The following is a 22,274-nucleotide window of genomic DNA, read 5'->3' on the forward strand; positions in this document are numbered from 1 at the left end:
CACGAGAGTTTCTCTTGTATACAATAGTTTCTCTTGTATACAATATCAGTGGGGACAAAAGCAACCTAACCTAAAATTATAGTTAGGAAAAAAATCCTAAAATCCATAATGACAATCATGGTTTTGACATTAATAGTAAATTAATTGTTAATGTTGTTTGGGACATGTATTATGCCATATAGGGTACACATACTAAAATGAATGGTTTACTTTGAACGGTGATTAATCTCACAGCCATATACACATACTAAAATGAATGGTTTACTTTGAAAGTAACCTTTTAATTTGATTGTGTTTCACTAATTTAATGCAAAAGAAGTGGTTTATGTAGTTGCTACTATCTCACTAGGCCCTTTATGTGCATTGTCTAGTCTAAGAGAAAGAATGCCAATCTGGCAGCAGAGGAGTGAGAATTCTGTTACAGGAGTGAATATAGGGAAAGAGGTGGGAGTGGGAGAGAAAGAAGACATTATGTGAGTTGGAGAGAGGAGGGAAATCTCTAATATAGTTGTAACTCTGGAGAAATTTCTCGTTAGTGCTTTCTGATAATTGTATAATACACCTAATTTTTGCATTTGTCTCTCTTTTTTTTTTTCCTGTAATTCTGCTTGTGGTGTTATATGAGACTTGCATGAGATGCGTTTTTCACTTGTTAGTTTGTGAAAAAGTAAAGGGCTAGAAACCTTCATAGTTTTACTCGTCATTCATTAAAACATCATCAAATTCAAATATCTTAGTGAAGTAAACAGTTAAACAGAAAACACCACAGAAAATTGTCAGCGTACTGGATGGGACTAACTGAGACAGTATTGTTGAGTGGAGGTCATGTTCTATTTCCTGTAACCAAGAGCTTCTTGACAGGTTCTTTGTTTTCTTCTTATGCAGAGCTCATGGACCAAACGTGCTGTAGAAGTTGATAGTCCCAAACCTGTCTCTCAGTGGGATCAAATAGCTGAGTGCCCTGACAGTACTTGTGCTCAAGTTGTTCACGCCAATGCTGAAATCGGTGGGAACAAGGTGGCTCCCCTGGGTGCAAAGGAGTGTTCAGAACAGAAGGAACAACTTGGTAAGGCCAAAGTGTCTTGATCTTCATGTCACTGCATTAACTCTTTCTCACTTAGAGTCAACCAAATTGTATGTGTTTGGCGATAATGTCCATTTTATGATGTGCTGTTGAGTGAATGTTTTCATGGCATTAATTGTATGTCCTATCTCGCTGAGGGATTTGTAGAAAAAAATTTCTTCCCTAGCATTGGATTTAATATTCTCTTTGTTGTTTTCATTATGTTGTTCTGCTTTCGGGTTTGCCTTGGGATACCTTTTTTGGTTGCACATGATTCTTTAGAACATAGGTTAAATTCCCTGTAGGTGACATTCATTTAGGAACCAGTCTTTATGAGAAAAACTCAAGTTTTAGACCCTGTATTGTGGGTACTTGATTGTCTTTTGCTAATAAAAAAGGGTGTATAGGTTAGTTTTGTTTCTTATTGCATTTCATACGTACTGATCTCATTCCATTAATATGTGTAACCTCTCCCCTAAGTGCGTGTGTCCAGCTGTTCATATATGCATTCATGTACTTGTTGCAGATTATGTCATATGCATGTACATTTCTTTTGGGAAGGTTTTTTTTTATTTAACTCTTTTCCCTACACAATGTGAAAGAGATCGTGAGAGTTGACTCCCTAAGTGTGGGTCGCCAGCTGTTCATGCATTCATGTTCGTATTGCCCATGCTTGTATATGAGTGTACCTTTATTTTGGGATGATTTATCGTATTTAATTCTTTTCCCTGGAAGAGATGAAAGTTGACTCAATAGAGATATTGACTTCACAGTCAACTATATCAATGAGGTTCCAGTCAAAACTGCAGGTTCTAAGCATAGCGCTGATGCCGCCCCCTCTAAACCTCTGGACCCTAATTGTGAAAATCAATCAATCAAGCTAAGGTGCAAAGGTTTATCATTGTCTGAAGCCATTACTGGCAGTTCTGATTATCAGATGCATAGTGGAGAATTTGAAGCCCTAAATAAAAGGCTGAAGTGCTCAGATATTGAAAATAAAGGTACTAATAATGATGAAGAATTGCCATCTCTTGACCTTAGTTTAAAGAGGCTTAGAGGAGTTAAAGATACTGGTATTACAATTCAGGATGATAGGAATGTCTTAAGACGTTCTGATCAGTCTGCTTTCTCAAGGTATAATGATACTATGTTACTGTTTATTTTTTGTTGTCCTGAGTTGATTTTAAGGTGAATAACTAACTGTTTAACTGTTAAAACTCTTTTGCTACAGGTACAATGCAACCTCTAACGCTAAGAAATCTCCCACTGGGTGTGTTGGAAGCAATTCTCCCTATAATAATAGCTTAGAAGTTACAAAGAAAGATTCATCTCATGATATTCAATCTCATTCAAGCGGCAATCTACCTAACCAAAATTCAAATGGTGCTAGCAATAACATTGATATGGGTTCCACTAGTAATAATGCTTTTGCTAAATCTGCAGTTATAAGTGAGCTAGCAGTGGCTTCAACCAAATGTTTGTACCAAACATCCACTTTCCAGCCTATAAAAAAGAACCTTGTCTGTAACTCTCAACAAGTCATCTTACATAACACTGAAGATAAAGCAGCAACAATGCTGGCACTACCTAAAGTAGACAGACATAGAGATTCTGTTGCTGCAGACTTCCATGTCCATTATGAAAACAATAACTGTACTGATGACATGCACCAGCTGCCACCTGATCATGATGCTGAATCTGCAAAGAAATTGGCTACTGCTGCTACTCCACATTGTGGTTCATCAAATGTGCTAGAAGTGCTAGTTGAAGGTAATGTTGGAAACCTCAGTATCAATAGAAGTGTTTCAGGAAGCAACAATGGAAGCAATGGCCAAAATGGGGGCAGCACAGCAGTTAATGCTGGAGGAAAAAACATGGAAAGCGACAATGGACTCCCTGGGAATAGTGGCAGCGGCGATGCTAGTGGAAGTAGAAGTGCCTACAGAGTAGATCAAAACAAGACTTCTCAAAGGGAAGCAGCCTTAACTAAATTTCGCCAAAAGAGAAAAGAAAGAAAGGAGAGGTGCTTTCATGAAAAGGTAACAGTCCATAGAGTACTTAAGTAAGTGATTTAATATATATTGCTATGATGTTGTAGAAACTGGAAATTATATGTTGTAGACTATATATACTTCTTTTTCCCAGTGGTTGACCTCTGTAAACATAATTCTCGAGAAAATTTCAACAAAAGAAATTGAATATAACAATGGGAGAATTCCTAAAACCCCTGTTGCCTAACTATTTTTCACCATCTCACCCCTCAAATATATCCAACCTTCTGGTGATGATACTATAGTCTTTCCCATCTCTATTCTCTCCACCTAGCAGTTCTTGCTCTATATGAAATAGGAAGAAGATTAGGAGAAATCTCCCTTGTGTGTCTTTGCATACACATTTATGATAGAAGAAATATGGGCTAAGCCCAAATACAAATGAATATGTAAGAATAAAATAAAATAAAATAAGAACAATGTTTCCCTAATAAATATATAGGTACTATGTTTCTCTAATTAACATAAACATAATATAAACTAAATATAATATCTCTAACACTCTTCCTGAAGTTGGAGCATATAAATCATATGTTCGAAGCTTGTTACAAAGATAGTCAATTCTAGGTCCTCGCAAGGACTTAGTGAATATGTCTGCCAACTGGTTGCTTGAGTTAACGAACTCAGTTTTGATATCTNCAGATATGATCTTTTCTCTAATAAAATGGCAATCAACTTCAATGTGCTTGGTTCTCTCNTGNAAGACAGGGTTAGAGCTAATATGAAGAGCAGCTTGATTATCACATATAAGTGTCATGTGAGTGATATCTCCAAATTTCAATTCACTAAGTAATTGTTTAAGCCACACAAGTTCACAAGTAGCTGATGCCATAGCTTTATATTCTGCTTCTGCACTGGACCTAGCCACAACACTTTGCTTCTTTTCCAAGATATCAGGTTGCCACCAATAGAGACACAATATCTAGTAGTAGACTTCCTATCAGAAGGGGAACCAGCCCAATCAGCATCTGAATAGCAAACGATTTTTGTATCGTTGTTGTTAGAGATATTATATTTAGTTTATATTGTGTTTATGTTAATTAGGGAAATATAGTCCCTGTATGTTTATTAGGGAAACATTGTTCTTATTTTATTTTATTTTATTCTTACATATTCATTTGTATTTGGGCTTAGCCCATATTTCTTCTATTATAAATAGAGAACCCTATGTGTGTATTTAACACAAGGGATTAATTCCAATATATAATTTTCACTATATTTAACAGTTGTTAGGACCATATAGCAAATCTTTTCCAGGTGATCCTTTAATATACTTCAGTATGCGAACAACTACATCTCAATGGTCTTCACATGGGGACTTAAGGAATTGACTCACCACACTAACTGCGAAGGAAATGTCAGGACCCGTAACAGTAAGATAGTTCAATTTACCAACTAATCTTCTGTAACGTTCAGGATTTGAGAAAGGCTCCCCTTAATTTGGTAGGAGCTTGATGTTAGGATCCATAGGTGTCTCAACAGACTTGCAGTTCATTAACCCTGTTTACTCCAAGATGTTTAACGCATACTTCCTCTGAGATATGACAATACCATCATTGGATTGTGCTACTTCAATACCCAAAAAGTACCGGAGTTTGCCAAGATCTTTGGTTTGAAAATGGTGACAAAGGTGTTGTTTCATCTGAGAGATGCCAAGGTAGTTGCTTCCTGTGAGAACATTGTCATCGACATACACTATTAAGTAGATACATCCAGCACTTGAGTGGTGATAGAACACTGAATGATCCGCTTCACTGCGAGACATACCAAATTGTTGAACAACACAGCTGAATTTACCAAACCAGGCCCGAGGAGACTGTTTTAGGCCATATAGGGATTTGCGAAGATGACATACTAATCCAGATGACTCCCCCTGAGCAACAAAGCCGGGTGGTTGCTCCATATAAATTTCTTCGTGCAAATCAGCATTAAGGAAAACATTTTTGACATCAAGTTGGTAAAAAAGCCATTGTCGAAGAGCGGCCATGGCAATGAATAGGCGAACCGAGGTCATTTTTGCCACTGGAGAAAAGGTATGACGATAATCCAAACCAAAAATCTGTGTGTAGCCTTTGGCAACCAGTCAAGCCTTCAAACGATCAATTGTACCATCAAGGCCAACTTTGATAGCATACACCCACCTGCAACCAACAACAGACTTTCCAGATGGTAATTGGACAAGCTCCCAAGTTCCACTTTTCTGTAAAGCACTTAATTCATCCAGCATGGCTTGACGACAACCAGGATGAGTTAAGGCATCACCCACAGATTTGGGAATTGACACAGAAGAAATGGATGAGAGACATGTGTAAAAAGATGGAGATAATCTGTGGTAACTAAGAACAGTATAATGGGGGGAAGGGTTACGAGTGGAGCGTATACCTTTACGGAGTGCAATGGGCAGGTCAGACTCATTTGCTGGAGCCGGAGGAGACACAGGAGGCGACACTGGAAGTGAGTCATGAGACGGCACAGGATTGCAGCGATTATAAACCTGAAGGGGTGGAGTTGAAGGACGATCCTGTGGGGAATGAGAGTCTAAAGAAAGAAAATGATCACAGAAAAAAAAAGGAATATCAACAGTAGCAGGTGGAGGTACAAATCGAGAAGATAAATGTGAAAAGTAAAACGAAGATTCATCAAAAGTGACATAAGCCGAGATGAAATGACGATTGAGGGAAGGGGAAAAACACTTATAGCCCTTTTGTGACCGCGGAAATCCTAAGAAGACACATTTGTGAGATCGAGGAGATAACTTATCAAGACCAGGACTAAAATCATGAACAAAACATGTAGACACAAAAACTCTAAGAGGTAATGGATGTAAAGGGTCTTGAGGAAATAAGATAGAATGAGGGATTTTGTTATCTAGGACAGAAGACGACATGCGGTTTATGAGATAACATGCAGTGAGAACTGCATCACCCCAAAAACGTGAGGGTACTTGACCATGGATTAGAAGTGTACGAGTTGTTTCAATAAGGTGTCTATTCTTGCGCTCAGCCACCCCATTTTGTTGAGGGGTATAGGCATATGAGGTTTGGTGACGATGAGAAGCCATAAAATGTTTAAATGGTTGAGAAAGGTATTCACGGCCATTATCACTGTGTAACGTGCGAATAGAAACCCCAAACTGAGTTTTTATTTCATGGAAAAAAGTTTGGAAAATAGAAAACAACTCAGAACGATTCTTCATTAGAAACAACCAAGTACACCTAGAATAGTCATCAATAAAGGTAACAAAATACTGAAACCCTAAAGTTGACTTAACAGGACTAGGTCTCCAAATATCAGAATGAACCAATGAAAAGGGGGATGACGCTTGTTGTGAAACACTACGAGGAAAGGAACTATGAGTATGTTTACCTAATTGACAAGACTCACACAACAAACTTGATAATTTTGACAAACTAGGAACAAGTTGCTGCAGTTTGGCAAGTCTGGGATGACCTAATTGCGCATGAAGATGGGATGGTGACTCCATGATTACGCAGTTTGGCAAGACTGGGATGACCTAATTGCGCATGAAGAAGGGATGGTGACTCCATGATTACGCCAACATGTGGAGAAGGGCGGAGATGATATAGGCCATGAGACTCACGTCCTATGCCAATCATGTGTTTTGAACTCCGGTCCTGCAACCAAACAGAGTCTTTGGTAAATGTAATAATACAATTAAGGGAACGAGTTAGACGACTGACGGATAAGTTAAAAGGAGACCCAGGGACATAAAGTACATGATCAATGGACATGGACGGAAAAATATGAACAGTACCAATACCATGAGATGAGACTTATACCCATTAACCATTGTTACCGAGGATAAATTATCCGGATATGACAAGGAAGAAAACAAGGACTTGTTACCAATGATATGATCGGTGGCACCTGAGTCAAGGACCCAAGATCCGAGAGAGTGAGTCAGACCAACAAAAGGAGTACCTGTGAGTGTAACAGAAGCAGATGTAGTGGAACTAGAGTGCTGACAGTCCTCATACCATCTGAGAAATTCCTGAAAGAGTGTAGGGTTGTCTATGCTATTTGATGAAGTAGGATGGTCTGACTGGCGAGACAGACTCCGATCATCACGTTGGATAGCTATGGAGAGGGAGAAAGCCTAAAAATTCAACGTGCTCCAATTGGCGCAACGACCACAAATCCAGAAAGAGGACGAGGAGGCGATTCAGATGGAGTGGTCGCCGGTCGATTCTGGAACTCCGGCAACGGCTCCGGCGAAACTCCGGCGAGGCTCCGGCAACGGCTCCAGCTTCGGCTCTGGCGAAGGCGGCGCCGACGGCGGCTGCGGAGGCTGCGGAGGCTGTGGAGGCTGCGACCGTGGAAGAGGCCGGATCAGAACCTAAGCTCTAGATACCATATGAAATAGGAAGAAGATTAGGAGAAATCTCCCTTGTGTGTCTTTGCATACACATAGGGTTCTTTATTTATAATCGAAGAAATATGGGCTAAGCCCAAATACAAATGAATATGTAAGAATAAAATAAAATAAAATAAGAACAATGTTTCTCTAATAAACATATAGGTACTATGTTTTCCTAATTAACATAAACACAATATAAACTAAATATAATATCTCTAACACTCTAAACAATATTCTTTAGCTTTTCTGTGCTGTGACATGTAAAGACAGTGGCACTCCCTTCAAGGGACAGTCATGTCCTAGCAAGATGTTGTCATGAGTGAAACAGCTAGCTGCCAGTATGAATTTTGGTCAAAATGTGCTGCTTCTGTGACCCAACGATCTTTGGAGGAGTGGTAGGGTGTTGAAACACTCTAAATGGGTATGGAGGTGACTTGCTAACTTGGACATGAATTTGTACTTTTGAGCAGTTTTGTATGATCCCGCATGAGTTTATCTTAGTATTGAGATTTTATTCCAAAACCATTTCAGCTCAATTTGCTTGTGTGAGCACGAAAACTGAGCTTACAAATTAACACTATTGTTTAATAATCTTGCCCTAAACATTTTCTCCTTGGCAAAGGGTAAAGTCACCTCAGCTGATGATGTTAGAGGCCCTTTTCCATTTTGAAGCCAAGAAATTTCTTACACCCCCTCCAAATAGAACACTTTTTTTTTTTTTTTTTTTCTGCACATAAGACACCTTCAATTGTAATTTAACATCCTCCTATCCTTAAAGCATTTGAGGAAAATATGATGTATATTTTCTGATTTGGGAAATATACAAAAAAAGGTATAAATAGAATACAAGGGAATAATTCTTTATACTAATCTATCCCTGAAAACCAGGAAATAATTCTCCCAATAAATGCTCTACCTATATTAGGAAATAAAACTAATCATATTTACATTAAGGTTTTATTATGGGCTGTACAAATCAGAATTGAACGATTCTGATTGATATCTGCTGATCTCCAACGCTCCCCCCAATCTGGGGTGGTAGATTTCTATCATACTCACAGTGGATCTAATGTTTTCATGTGTTCCTTGGAAGAGCCTTTGTCAGGATGTCTGCTGTTTGTCTGAATGATGAAACATGGTCAACACTTATAATATCATGGTCAGCTTTTCCTTTAATGAAGTGTAAGACAATCTCCACATGATTTGCAAATCATGGTGGACTGGGATCTTTGCAATGGTTATAGTAGCTTTGCTGTCACATAATAGCATAATTCATAGGAATTCTGATTTCATCCAGCATCCTCTTAAGCCAGATTCCTAAACAGATAAGCCTTAACTTTGAATTTTGGTGCTCACTACTCCTTGTCACCATCAATTGCTTCTTGCTTTTCCAAGTCACGGAGTTTCCCCACACAAGAGAGGGTCATCCTGCCCAATCTGAGTCAGTATAGACTTCAATGCCTCTGTTTGAGTTCTTCTTGAAGTAGAGCCATTGACCTGGTGTGCCTTTGAGGTATTGGAGGATTCTGTTTGCTGTTTTTTCATGTGGGCTTCATTTGGGTTAAATGTATAGCAACTAGCCAAGCTCACAACATACTAGGTCTAGTATGAGTTAGGTAGTGATGAGTCCGTTCCGCGACAGATCAGCGAGGAAACATCAAGTCTGACATAGTTCGAGCTGATAATCCAAGAAGCAGTGGAAAGCACGATTTGGAAGTCGAAGATGCAGCGGAAGACTGAAGACGAAGGCTAACCCTAGGTTTGGAGATTTAATCGGTGGATATTCTAGGGTTTTGATGCAGAAGAGGTTTAATCGGTGGATGAGTGAAATAATCGGTGGAAAGGGGAGATTGATCGGAGGAAAAGCTTTTAATCGAAGCAAAGGAAGATTTAAACAGTGGAAGTGTCTAGAATCCGATTTCAATCGGTAAAAGAGATCGTGGTGAGATTCTAATCGATGGAATGGTGACAAACCTGATAGAAGAGGCTGTCCTGGGCTTGGATTCGTGACGGAGTTGAGATTTGGTGATGGCAAAGCCAACAATGGAGACCGTTGGGGAGAGAGGAAGCAAAATAGGGTTCGGCGTGAAAGGATGAAATGAAAAAAGGAAGTGACGCTGTATTGAGGGAACTCGCGAGGCAATACGCTCGCATGGCAGAGCTGATGACGCAGCGAGAGATGACGCATGCCAAACAGTGGAGTGGTGAGATGGATGCTATAGAGGAGTGAGAAATCTGATTAAGGAAATGAGAGAAATGGTAGTATGAGATGGAAGGTGGCTAGAGGAGATCCTTTGGGATTCTCTAGCCTTGACTTTCAAGGTAGAGCAGAATTGCTCTGGAGTAATCTCTATAGAATGACAATTCATTTATGCTCAAAAGTGATTGCAAGATGTGTTGGCATGTCTATATATAGGATTAAAAGTCCCAAATGCCTAACACATGTTATACATGTCTAATAAAAATAAAAGAAATGCTAAACCAAAATAATTGGGCTTGGGTCAAGTCATCAGGTAGATTTGCCTCCCAACTAGGTTTTGATATCTATCTTAATCAGCTGGTGGACTTTCCACTTCTATGGGAGTATTGGCTGCCTTGCACCCAAGCATGTTGGTTTCTTGAAGTAATTCCAGTTTGTATTTCCATTTTGATACATAAATAACATTTTTTGTCCAAGCAATTGCCATCCCCATAAAATATTTGAGCTGATCCAAGTCCTTGACTTCAAATTCCCTTTAGATGCTTGATCTGATAATATTGTTTTTTGTGATAGCTACATCAACATAAACAATTGTTAGAAATATTATATTTAGTTTATATTTATCTCTTATCTTTAGTTAGTTAGTTTATATTTCTTATTTAGTTTGTTTGTATTTCTTATTTGTATTTTGGGCTTAGCCCATATTTCTTCTATTATAAATAGAGAACTCTGTGTGTATTTAACACAAGGGAGATTTCCCCTCATCTCTTTCACTATTTCATATGGTATCAGAGCCTGGTTCTCTGATTCTTTAGCCGTTGTCTTCGCTGTCTGCCGGCGGCCGGCAGCCATGGCCTCCGGCAGCCCCTACTAAAAGTCTTTCGACCTATGTCATTCTGCTGCATCCAAGAAAGGCCACTGCCTCCGCTGTGCATCGCCGCTACTCGCCATCGGTCATCATCCTTCGCCGTCGTCCGCTGCCGTACACCGTCGCAGTTCTGACCGGTGACCAGCGGATCTGGACCACCTCTTTGAGCGACGGCCAACCACACTAGTTCCGATGGCTACCTCCCATTCACGCGCTGCCACGAGCGCCAAATCTGTCCGCCTCCGGTCATCGTCCGCCGCCGACCACCGTCTCATTTCGCTCAACGTGCCTCCACGTGCCGTCTTTCTCCTACAGATCTCGGACACGTACTGTTCACGCGCCGCTGTCCCGGTGTCGAAATCACACCGTGCCTCTGCCTGTCTTCTTGCCAGAGCTTCCTCTCTTCGGTATGACCCTCTAAAGCAGCCATTGCTGCCATTGTCATTGTCTTCAGCATCTTCGTCTTCTCGCTGCACACTTTCGGATTGCGGAATCTTCCTCTCGTATCTGTGTTCTGGTGTATGCCGCCACGAATGGGTTCTAATTCCCTTTTCTCGTGCTGCATCGATTGGACCTTCTTGCCATCTGCTGCTTGTGCCGCCACTGCAATCAGTCACTGCTGTCACAATCTGTTGCCAGTCCTACCTCTACTACTTCCGCTATCTTATCTTTTCTGAAAGGTCTTCAAGGATAGTTAGTGGTTAACACCAAGAAATTTCAACACTAAAATTATGGGTTGAAACAATTTCACCAACCATTTGTCAAATCTGTCAGATTTGTTTTTGGGTGCTTTGATGAATAAGAGCTCATTATGATCTGTCATCGGCGCGCCGTCATTTCCGCCGTTCGTTGTGAGGGGGAGTATGAACCAGGTTTTAGGCTTTCAGACTCCACTAGTCAATGATGACAGTCCTTGCAGTTTTGTCGCTTTTAGCCACTACAGGCCCCATCAGTCAGTGATGACATTCCCTGTAGTTTTGTTGCTTTTAGCCACTACAGGCCCCATTAGTGAGTGATGACATTCCCTGTAGTTTTGTCGCTTTTAGCCACTTCAGGTCCCNTCAGTCAGTGATGGCAATCCCTGTAGTTTTGATGCAAGCCCCATCCTTACTTGATGGCAATCCAGTCCCTGAAGTTTGTCATTGTTCTCCTTTGTCAAAGTCATCCCACTTGAAGTTTCATGGTGCTATTTGAAGTTTCATGGTGCTGTTAGTTGTTCGTCGACATGTGATTGCGCATTTGTTTGCCACACACTCTTGAAGACAGATCATATATTTCAAATTGAGTTTATTTATTCCAAGCTTGGTCCATACAATCTGTATGCTCCAGCTTGAGGAGGAGTGTTAGAAATATTATATTTAGTTTATATTTATCTCTTATCTTTAGTTAGTTTATATTTCTTATTTAGTTTGTTTATATTTCTTATTTGTATTTTGGGCTTAGCCCATATTTCTTCTATTATAAATAGAGAACCCTATGTGTGTATTTAACACAAGGGAGATTTCCCTTCATCTCTTTCACTATTTCATAACAATGAACAAGGCTACCTTCCTTTCCATGGAGTGTTTGAACCTGTCTTCCTTGACAACTCAAGTCAATCCATTGAACCATGCTCTCAGTGATCCGCTGTCTTTGAAACTATCAAATTAATACTACTTTTCAAGGCAACTTCAGTATTGCCAAGTCAGTAGTCAACAAAGTAGATAGGGTTAAAGTAACCCTTAGTCGTCTTCCAACAAATAAGGAATTGCTTTTCAATATTTGACTCTTATGAATGCTATGCAATGCTCAAGAATAAAAGTGAGAAACTATGCTAATGGAATTAATGTTTGAAGAGTGTTTGAAGAATAAAAGAGGAAACTTAAAAACAATTATGATGAAATAGGCTAATTCCACTTCTTTTCCAAGATAGATTTATCATCGGTTATCCACATATCATTGTTCAATTGATTATTGTTTAAGTTCCAAATTAATTAAAGTACATTCTTAATTAATTTGAGGGCGATCATGCAGTTAATCAAAGTAGATTCTCAATCAAATGCAAGACTTTTCTCGATTATTCACAATGAATTCAATAAAAGTATTTTCTCAATCAAATTCTCTTGTGTTTAATCATATCTATTCTTTAATTTCCTAACCAATTAAAAGCTAATTAATCAAAGTAAATTCCTAATTAATTATAATTGAAATTATCACAACCAATCAAAGTACATTTTCAATTGATAGTAAAAACTCGTTTAATCATATGAAAGTTCCTAAATTCAATCAAAGTAGATTCTCAATCAAACCTAGAAACCTTTGAACTCATGATTAATATGCATGTAGACTCAAACACCTTATGATGCAAAAGTCATTGCTTTTAATATGATTGAGAGATGAAAGACATAGAAGAAGAATAATTCAAATCAATAATCAAAAGAAACAATTGTATTAATTCAACTTAATCTCAGAATTCATAATGAAATTACAGTGGAATAGTCCTAAAAGCTTAGCCCTCCATAAACAAAGTGAAACACATGGTGAAATAGAAGTGAGAGGAGTGGTGGATGATGGCTTCCAGTGGAGGAGTCTTAGTGAATGAATTATGATTTCTGCCTCCCCTAGGTCTCTTTATATAGGCTTGATTGGGCTTGGATTCTGAATCTTATGTTGATAAAATCTTTTATCTTATATCTAATATCTTCCAAATATTCAACAGATTAAATCAGATTTTGAGAATATTTGATAATATATTCAAAAAGATTTAGCATATATTATCTTTTGATATTTATTGATATTGTTAAATAAGGTAATTATTTAACAATATCAACTAAAATATCTTAAATATATTTTCTTCAAATTATCTTTTAAAATATCTAACAAATTTAAACTTGTCCAAAATTACATTTCAACCCTTTTTATTTTATTCAAAATTGCACAGAAGTCTAGAACTTTCCTCCAATTTCACTTTAACCATCTCTTTCTTTTCAAAATTGCATAGGAGTCCTGAGTTGACTAGATTAGACTAGCTTTGACCATTCAATTTTATGCTTTAAATGAACAAGATTCTAACTTCAGTTATACAAATAAATATTAGAACATCCAAAATAATTTATGTAACTAAGAATCATATTTTAAGTATCTTTAATTCCCAAAGCTAATAAATTCAATCGTCACAAATTCACTTTAAATCAATCATTTTAGCACAAGAATCTTATAAAAAATTTGAATTTTAAAACATAAATATGGATATAAATATGCACTCATTAGTTATATAGAGATTTTCTGAGCTTGCACACCGTGCTTGAGGTTTTGGATGATTCAAGTCCTAGGGGAATTTTGCAAAAAGACTACTAGTTCACTGTTTAGGAAGACATTCTTGATGTCTAGTTGATAATGTGGCCAATCTAAATTTACAGTTAAAGAGAGTATGACCAAAATTGAATTAAGTTTGGCCACTTATGCCAAAGTCTCTTCGTAGTCCATAAACCCTTTTGTGATTTACCATGTGCCACTTTTGATCAAGGCCTAGACATCTCCTGTTGCGGTTGCCCATTCCAGCTGTTGGAGTGCCACTCTAACATTCCTTGGGATATGTGTGCTGTCAAGGGATGCCACAAAAGACCTATACCTCGTGACAATTTTCTGTAGGACACATTTCTCAATCGGGATTGTCAACGTCATCATTAGGTTCAGGACTAGAAACGATGTTACCTAAGGAAAACTCAGTTTTTGAAGCCTGGTTGGATTCATGACTTTGCCTTGGAGTTGTGCTACACTCTTCTCCCTTCCTTCTCTTCTTGAAGTATGTTGTCCAGTTGTCTTCTCATGTAGCAGGGCCATGATTTCGGTGAGATGCAATCCTCTCTCTAGCTTTAGTTGATTTAGTTTCTAGTGCATTTAATGTGGTTTGTAGTTGGCTTTGCTACAAGTGCAGTCTCATCTGTCATTGCATTTGCTACTGCAGTTTCCTCTCTGCATTTGCTATTGCAGGTGCAGTCTTAGTTGGCTCTGCATTATTAGGCAAATTCGGCTAGGTCAAATCCCAGAAGTTGGGATTCTACCACTTTACTTGGACAACTCTTCTCCCTCTGAATGCCAACTTACGGTTAATAAGGCTGATTTCTATAAAACGTGTGGTAAAATTTCTTGGTTTGAGGTGAATAGAAGTTCTACCCCTTTTGGTGGGGGGACTAGCCGAGGAATATGCCACTGTCAGCAACTTAGCCGTGCTTTGAAATTGTGTTTCCACCGTAGTACGAAACAAATTAAATATTCTACCAACTTCTGATTTCTCCTTCATTAGGAAAACCCAAAGGACACGTGTGTGATCGTCAATGAGGGTGACAAACCATCTTGATCTAGTGACATTATTTGCCTGTGATGGTCCCCGTATAATCCTATGAATAAGGGAGAAAGGGTGAGACAGTTTATAGTATTGAGGTGGGTATGTTTGGACAATTGCATTATTTCACATTGAAACAACTCCTGATTTTTAATGAATAATGTTGAAAACATTTTCTTTTGAAGTATGTAAAGTTTAGGTGGCCACACGGATAATGCCACATGGCACAATTTTTACTATTTGGAGGTACTGTTGCACAATAGTTGGTCGTAGCCTTGGGTTCAACTTCTAATGCTTTAGCTTGGAGGAGGTGAAGTCCAATGTAACACCCCGCAATTGAGTGTTACATTACCCGTATAATTCATTCCTATCCCTTGTCTAATGAATCATAGCCCTGCAGACTTGTCTACTGCATTTTAGCCCATCAGACAGGTCTGGCTAGGCGAGGAGGTATATGATCAGTTAAATTTTAGATATCGCGCAAGTATAGGAAATTTAACATACACATTTAATCCATTCCTTTAATTAACATTTAAAAGAGATTTTACAAAACATGATTTGTTACAAATATTCTAGCTACACTACAAAGGCCTTTTGCTTCTGCTATTGACGGCCATCCTCAGCACCTGTTGTATTATCTGCTCACATGTTCCAACATGGTCATTGCAACAAACATCACAAACACGAAATAAAAAGGATAAGCTAACTAAAAGAAAAATAAATGTACATACATGTATATCACATAAAAAATTTCAAATACATTGTTCAACGCACGAGCATACATATCACCATGCATATAAGTTATCACTCATAAACTACGTCTACTCTCTGACACCACCTTTCAAAGCATAGTATTAAGCTGGAAAGGATCATACCTCCTTTTGTTCATCAGACCGAGCTCAAAACTACCTTAATAAGGTAATATCTGATGGATACCATTCATCGTCTTGTGGCCGTTTTCACTCGTAAGTCCGTTAGTTCCTCTAAAATCATTTTCCCTTAAAAGGGGAAACCTCTACAAGGCATTTACACTTCCAGGAAACACCTCATCTGACTTTTCTAGCAAGGTGTACCACTTTGTGAAGCATCATCTGGTACCTTTATTAAATACTTGAATTCAACAAACTCAGAGAACCAATTGTCTGATATGTGCCCTTGTGAATCTATACAGAAGATTCCAACTGGACCTCAAGATAATCAAAAAGGTAATCTAGATGTGAAGCTACGCCTTCTCAGAGCTTAAGAGAAAGGAGATGATTACTTAATTAAGCAAATAAAATGGAGACAAAAACCATAATGTAGATTGCGTGAATACAAATGGATGACAAACAAATAAGAACTTGGAAAGATAAAGGAAAACAAAAGATGAAAAGAATAAGAGAGGGAGAAGAAGGGGATGGTGGTTTTCCACTTGGAGGATGGACCAATCCAAGTTGAGTGGTGGTTGTCGCCTCTTGAACCTTGGTTCAAGATAAGACAAGGGAGTGCAAGAACATGAAAGAGCACTCTCACAGCTCTTACACATGATGGCTGAAGCAAAATCACGCTGTAATCAAAATGTTCAATCCTTTACAAGTGAGGAAGGGGTCTCCTTATATAGGCTTCGGAAGGACCTCATAGCAATTACACAAATGGATTCTAGAAACTAGGGCAACACAAAATTAGGGCTACCTAGGATGGCCTAGGTGATGACACCTTGCACCCCAAGGGTGATGCCAGGTCCTTAACCCTCTAGGATGTCAACCAAGCCTCCTCCAAGCTCTCCATGTACCATTCCAAAGTTGGGTCAAGATCAACTCTTCCTCTTCTCCAAAAACAAGGGTGCCTTCTTCAAACTAAGGTGTGTTGGAAGCACTTCGAAAAGCTTAGGTCATGTGCCCCACTCTATACATCCCTTCAAAGGAGGTGCTCCAAGCAATTCCAAAACGCAACAAAAACATGAGACAAAGGAAACTAAGAAGGTGGACAAAGCTGGTTCCCTGTTGCTGTCATTGTTGGCCTTCAATGGATGCAGTATGTCCAATTGCTGCCAATGTTTACTGAGTGTATTAAAATACTCTGACTGAGAAATCACCTTATTTACTGAGTGTATTAAAATACTGCCAATGTTAGAAATATTGTTTTATATTAATTAGGGAAACATAGACTTTTGATATTGGTAGATATTGTTGATATTGTTTTTTAACAATATTTTCTATTTACCATATTTATGTTTGGTTGCCATATGTACTTGTATCATTCTTCATTATAAATATATTACCCTATGTTTGTTTTAGACACAAGGGAGATTAATCCTATACTTAGTTTTACTATATTCAATACTCTTAATCTCAAATACTGAAGACATATTGTCCACATTTGAGTAGGTTTATTTCACTACATCCCACATCTCCTTGGCAGGGCCATAGTACATGAAATTTTCCCCAATTTCATTGGTCATGATGTCGAGCAACCATAACATGACCAAACTGTTTCCTAGTTGTCATTTGTTGAGGTGGGGTCATCCTTTTCTGGACACTTGGAGTCTCCTGTGATGTAACCTTCCTTCCCTTTTTCTTAAAGTAAGACCTTAACTGATCGCACCCATTGGGGGCAGTTCTTGATATTCAATTTGTCACCAATGATAGGAAGAGCAGCCCCTTTGACTGAACTGGAGACCAAACCTTCTGCCTTGTTCTCTCCCATGGTTGGTAGTGCTAGGTTAGGGATGGTTCAGATCTGATACCTTGTGGAAAATACGATGTATACTTTCTGATTTGGGAAAAATACAAAAAAAGTATAAATAGAATAAAGGGAATAAATCTGCACACTAATCTATCCCTAAAAATGAGGAAAATAATTCTCCCTATAAATGCTCTACCTAAATAAGGAATTAAAACTGATCTTATTTACATTAAATTTTATTATCAGCTGTACAAATCAGAATTGAATTATTCTGATTGATATGTGCTGATCTCCAACAGATTCTGATTGATATACGCTGATCTCCAACAGCATTCATAGTTTTTCTCTTTCTGATTTGATGATTGGGGCTCTTGTAATTCGCCCACTAGATGCTTTTCCACAAAAAGCACGTGTCACACTCTTCCTGTTGCTTTTGACCTTTAAGATATTCCACTTCATTGCATTGTCAATATTTTCACTAGTAGCTTTAACATTGCAGTTGAAGATGCCATTGACGTGCTAGCAGTTGAGTTTGCTATTTTTCACGTGGAATCTCTTTATTGTCGGTGTTTTGATAGGAGTAAAATGCCTTAGTTGTTTTGCTGGATAGAATACAAAAACGACCCAAAATCTAGAATAAAAAAAAATTATCGCTGCTCTCAAAAACAAGAAAAAGAAACACAGACATAGGAAAAAACAAAAAGAGGACAGGACAGAGAAAAACAAATTAAAAAGAGGAATAAAAGGGAAAATAAGTAAATAAAAAATAACAAAACAGAGAAACTAATCATAAAAAATGCGTAAACAAAAAAAAGGGAAAGAGAGTAAATAAATAAAGAATGGGTTTTTCTTTTTGTTTAAGAAATTTTCATATGATGGCAAATGATAAATGTCGTTTGGGGTGTCAGCGTAATGATGCTTAACGTGGCTTTTATAAGAAAAATAGCAAAATATGAGGAAAAAGTAAGGAACATAAAGAAAATAAGAAACCTGTAAGAGAAAAATGGAGTGTTGCCTAATGGTCCATTAGTTGGAAAAGAACTTGGTTGCTGGAGAATAAAATAGTGTGCAGATGTGGGTTTTAGAAACTAGAGTGAAGGTTTTGGGTATAGAAGAATTGGCTTGCACGAGAGAAAATAGTTTTAGAAACTTACCTAAATAAGTATGTTAATTTTGAAATTACCATAACAAAATAAGGGTATTTTGGAGATTCTGCGACTGCTCTGCCCACCAATCAACAATCTGTGTTATGGCACACAACTGCTTGTCACGATTGATTATTTTGGGCAACGGTTCTTTGCATTATCTAAAGCAGATAGGCTTTATATTAACGCCTAACTTCATTGTAAAGTCCTTTATCTTTTCTCAATGTTTTGTCATATCATGCTAAACCAATTTTTCTGCAATGCTAAAGGGAGAGAGAAAAGGGGTATATAAGTAGGGAAGGTACCCAAATGAAAAAGGGTTTGGGGGGTGTGGGCTTTTTTTGAAGTTTTGGATGGTGATTTTGAGTAGAGGCTGGCTCTTCTCATCACCCAGGGGTTTGTTTTTACTTGCTTAGTGGCTATTCCATATTTGGAAGGAGTTTAATTCTATCTGGATTCAGTCACTGTTTGTTGATTTCTCTAATTCCATTATATAGGGTAATTTTCTTCTGATTTACACATGCTTCTACCAATTTAACTATCAACTTTTGTCTCAAAGCAACTTCATTCATTATTATTTTGTCAAGAATGATCTTCATAACAATTAATAAATCTTGAGCCATACTTGAAATTGTGCTGACCTTTCAAATACATTTGGCCTTTTCTCAATGTCACCAAAATTTCACCCAAGAATACCTTGAAATGGATTTCGTACCAAAAATTTACCCTGGGTAGTATGCTTTCTGTCTACACTTCCAAGTTCTTAAACCATTGATCTAGTTAGAGGAAGGCAATGTCGAATTTAATGAGGGTTTTCGGACATGTATACTTTGGACCGTATTGAGTTGGAGATTGACCTCGGGTCCTCCTTCAGACACTGTAGTAGCAAAAAATAGGGCTTAAAGAATGAATATTGATGATGGATCCCTCTAATGGCCACAAATAGGACAATAACCTAGCAAAACGTGGAGAGGTAAGGCCAATGAGAGTAAAGGGGCCAATTGTATCAAGAACTGACTATGGCAGGACAGCATCTGATCTTCATGTGCCCCAGAAGCTCTGAAAAGTACACACAGGAGGGCATGTCTGGTTACAATCTATGTGATGAAGCCAGTTCTATAGATTTGATGTGAAGTCTGGTTGCTGACCCGAGAAGGGTGGTTGATGTGAAGTGTGGTCAGCAGCGTTGAGGTGGTTGAATTACCAAATAAACTGGTCGTAGTGCTTTGAACACGATGGCTGTGATGAAGACAAGCTAGGGGTGGTCATGGTGTAGGTGGCTACGGTTTTGTTGTGGATGAAAACTCCATAGATTTTTAGGCAACAATTGATCTCGATGTAAGCAGCAAGGAGGTAATGGCTAGCCTGGGTTTTTTAAGCAGTAAATCTGCCCCAGATTACCAAAGATAAGAAACAAGAAATAAGAAAACGGATCACGCCCTTTTCTTTTCCCTTCCAGTGCGAATTGGTCAACCAATAAAGGCATCAGTTTGAACGCTACTCGAGTTTTTTGGAGTGACTATTTTTTGATCTTTTATTAATAAGCACTTTATACACGAAAAGGTTCGTAAAGCTCGAGTGTGTCTTTTAAGGAGTCAATTTCTGTGTTTGGAGTTATTTAAATAGAGTATTAACAAGGGAATTAAACCATTAGTTCTACCATTTTTATATTTTTACTGTGCTACACCTGTGATTCACAGTATTAGGTAATCTCTTTTACTACTTAGCCACACATGGTTTGATATTGGATATTCTTACTTTGCTACTCTGTTAAATATAAAACTTTTCAAGAATATTCATATTAACCACTATCTATTTGTGTTTTTGAGAAAGCGCTTCTAATTTCATTTCTTGTTTACTCTATGAATTAAAAATGTACGTTTATTCAATTTATTTCTTATTTCAAAGATTCAAACATGAAATGAAGGCAATTTTTTTTTTCTTTTTTGTAATTTCATATACTACATTTGAAAGTATGAAACAAAGTGAAAATAAGACCATTTTTGTAACTAGTGAAATAAAAATGAAAAAGAAACAAACAATTTTTAAAACCAGTACTCCCTAACATTTAGAAGAGCTATTTGTGTCAAACTCAGTAGAGTAAGGGTTTTCTAGTATTTGGATGAGATATTTGTTTTGTGGAGCTAACTCAACGTTGTTTAAATTTAGGTTCGATATCAGAGCAGAAAGAAGTTAGCTGAACAACGACCTCGATTTCGTGGACAATTTATTCGACAGTCTTCTAACGAAAAGACAAGTGAGGCAACGACAGAGTGATTCTGATTCAGAGCATTTGCCACAATGCCATAGTGATGGAGATATGCGAGGAAAGGTCGACAAGTCTTCATGTAGAATTTGGGGATTGTTTGTGTTCATGTATAATGACTTTGGTTATTCCAACTCATTTGGAACCTGAATTAATTTATGTGGTGAGAGATTGTCATGCTGGTTGATGACAGGATAACTTGTAGTCAGTACCCAATTTCAATAACTTTTTCGATGATCTTGTGCTTGAACTATTAAATGTGTTGATTAACATATCCTAGTTACTTTGGTGTATGGGTCGAACAGGATCAAGAAATTGCACCATCTTCAAAGGTGGAAATGAGAACTGGAATATAAACTGGCTCTGAAACAAATTTCACGCAGCAAACGGAATGTACGTTTAGAAATGCATGAATATTAACAGATGATGACACTATGTTTAATTGGAGAAAATTTTGAAAATTAAAACCTCCGTAAGCTGTTGAGTTAGAGATCATTGCTTTATCATTGCTTTTGTTTATGTGCTTCAAAATTAGATTAATTAATCTTAATATGCGTCCATTTTCTAACAAATGAAGTCCAGGATTTGTTCGTAAAAAAGACTTGGTCAATTGTCGGATATCGCAGCGAATTCTTTTGGAAATCTGTGAATTATGGTTTGGTACATTACAGATGCCAATCATAAAAGCCTTTTCAAATTTATTTCGGGATTATGTTTTGTAACATGCATAAAAAAAGCAGGTGCAGAAAGGAGAATGCACAAATAATACAAGCATGGGACAAGAGATGACAGAGAAGAGAATATAGAGGAGCACACGTCAGCACTTGGTTATTTTCTACTCATTTTGGATTCTTCTATGCATCGGGTTGAATCCTTAATTTTTCCAGCTACGGACAACCATCATAGACCACACAAATTATTCTATTCCTCTGCTTCGTCAATTCTTCAATAAAATTCATTTGTTTCATTGGTACTTTCATTGCTCTTCATGGTTGAAACTACAAGATTGAAGGATGTTCAAGCTGAATTAAAAACCCAAGGTAATGAGATTCAAAGGTTGTTGGAACGATTTAAGTTGTGTGATCGTCAACAATGTGAATACAATGCACAAAAAGAGGCAGAAAATCAACATCGATTTGATCATATTAAACAACATTAGAACGCTTTTTACAGGAGAAATCAATGCACTAACAACATGAAGAGTCAACGATGAACGCTTCTCCAAGACCGTTGAATGCCACGTTTCTTATAACGGTTGAATTTACCATTATCTGTGATTTAATTTTAATATTAAGTCAACTCTATTTGACTTAGA

At 37.8% G+C, this 22,274-nt stretch overlaps 1 protein-coding gene across 5 annotated transcripts in view; it reads left to right on the top strand.

Moving 5' to 3' along the window:
• The window catches only part of LOC106754416 (two-component response regulator-like APRR7), a 34,594-nt gene extending 13,377 nt beyond the window's left edge, over positions 1-21,217 (top strand). For 2 of the 5 annotated variants that reach the window (XM_022777954.1, XM_014636425.2), the window contains exons 7-10: positions 886-1,066; positions 1,837-2,197; positions 2,295-3,102; positions 20,863-21,217. In XM_022777954.1, coding sequence (XP_022633675.1) covers positions 886-1,066; positions 1,837-2,197; positions 2,295-3,102; positions 20,863-20,970 — 1,458 coding nt within the window. In that variant the 3' untranslated portion in view covers positions 20,971-21,217. Of the gene's footprint in view, positions 1-885; positions 1,067-1,836; positions 2,198-2,294; positions 3,126-20,862 lie in introns of all 5 variants that reach the window. The other 3 variants (XM_022777955.1, XM_014636428.2, XM_014636426.2) reach the window with 3 other exon arrangements.
• The last annotated feature ends 1,057 nt before the right edge of the window (positions 21,218-22,274 follow it).

The sequence above is a fragment of the Vigna radiata genome, unplaced genomic scaffold, assembly GCF_000741045.1.
Source record: "Vigna radiata var. radiata cultivar VC1973A unplaced genomic scaffold, Vradiata_ver6 scaffold_108, whole genome shotgun sequence".
NCBI classification, from domain to species: domain Eukaryota; kingdom Viridiplantae; phylum Streptophyta; class Magnoliopsida; order Fabales; family Fabaceae; genus Vigna; species Vigna radiata.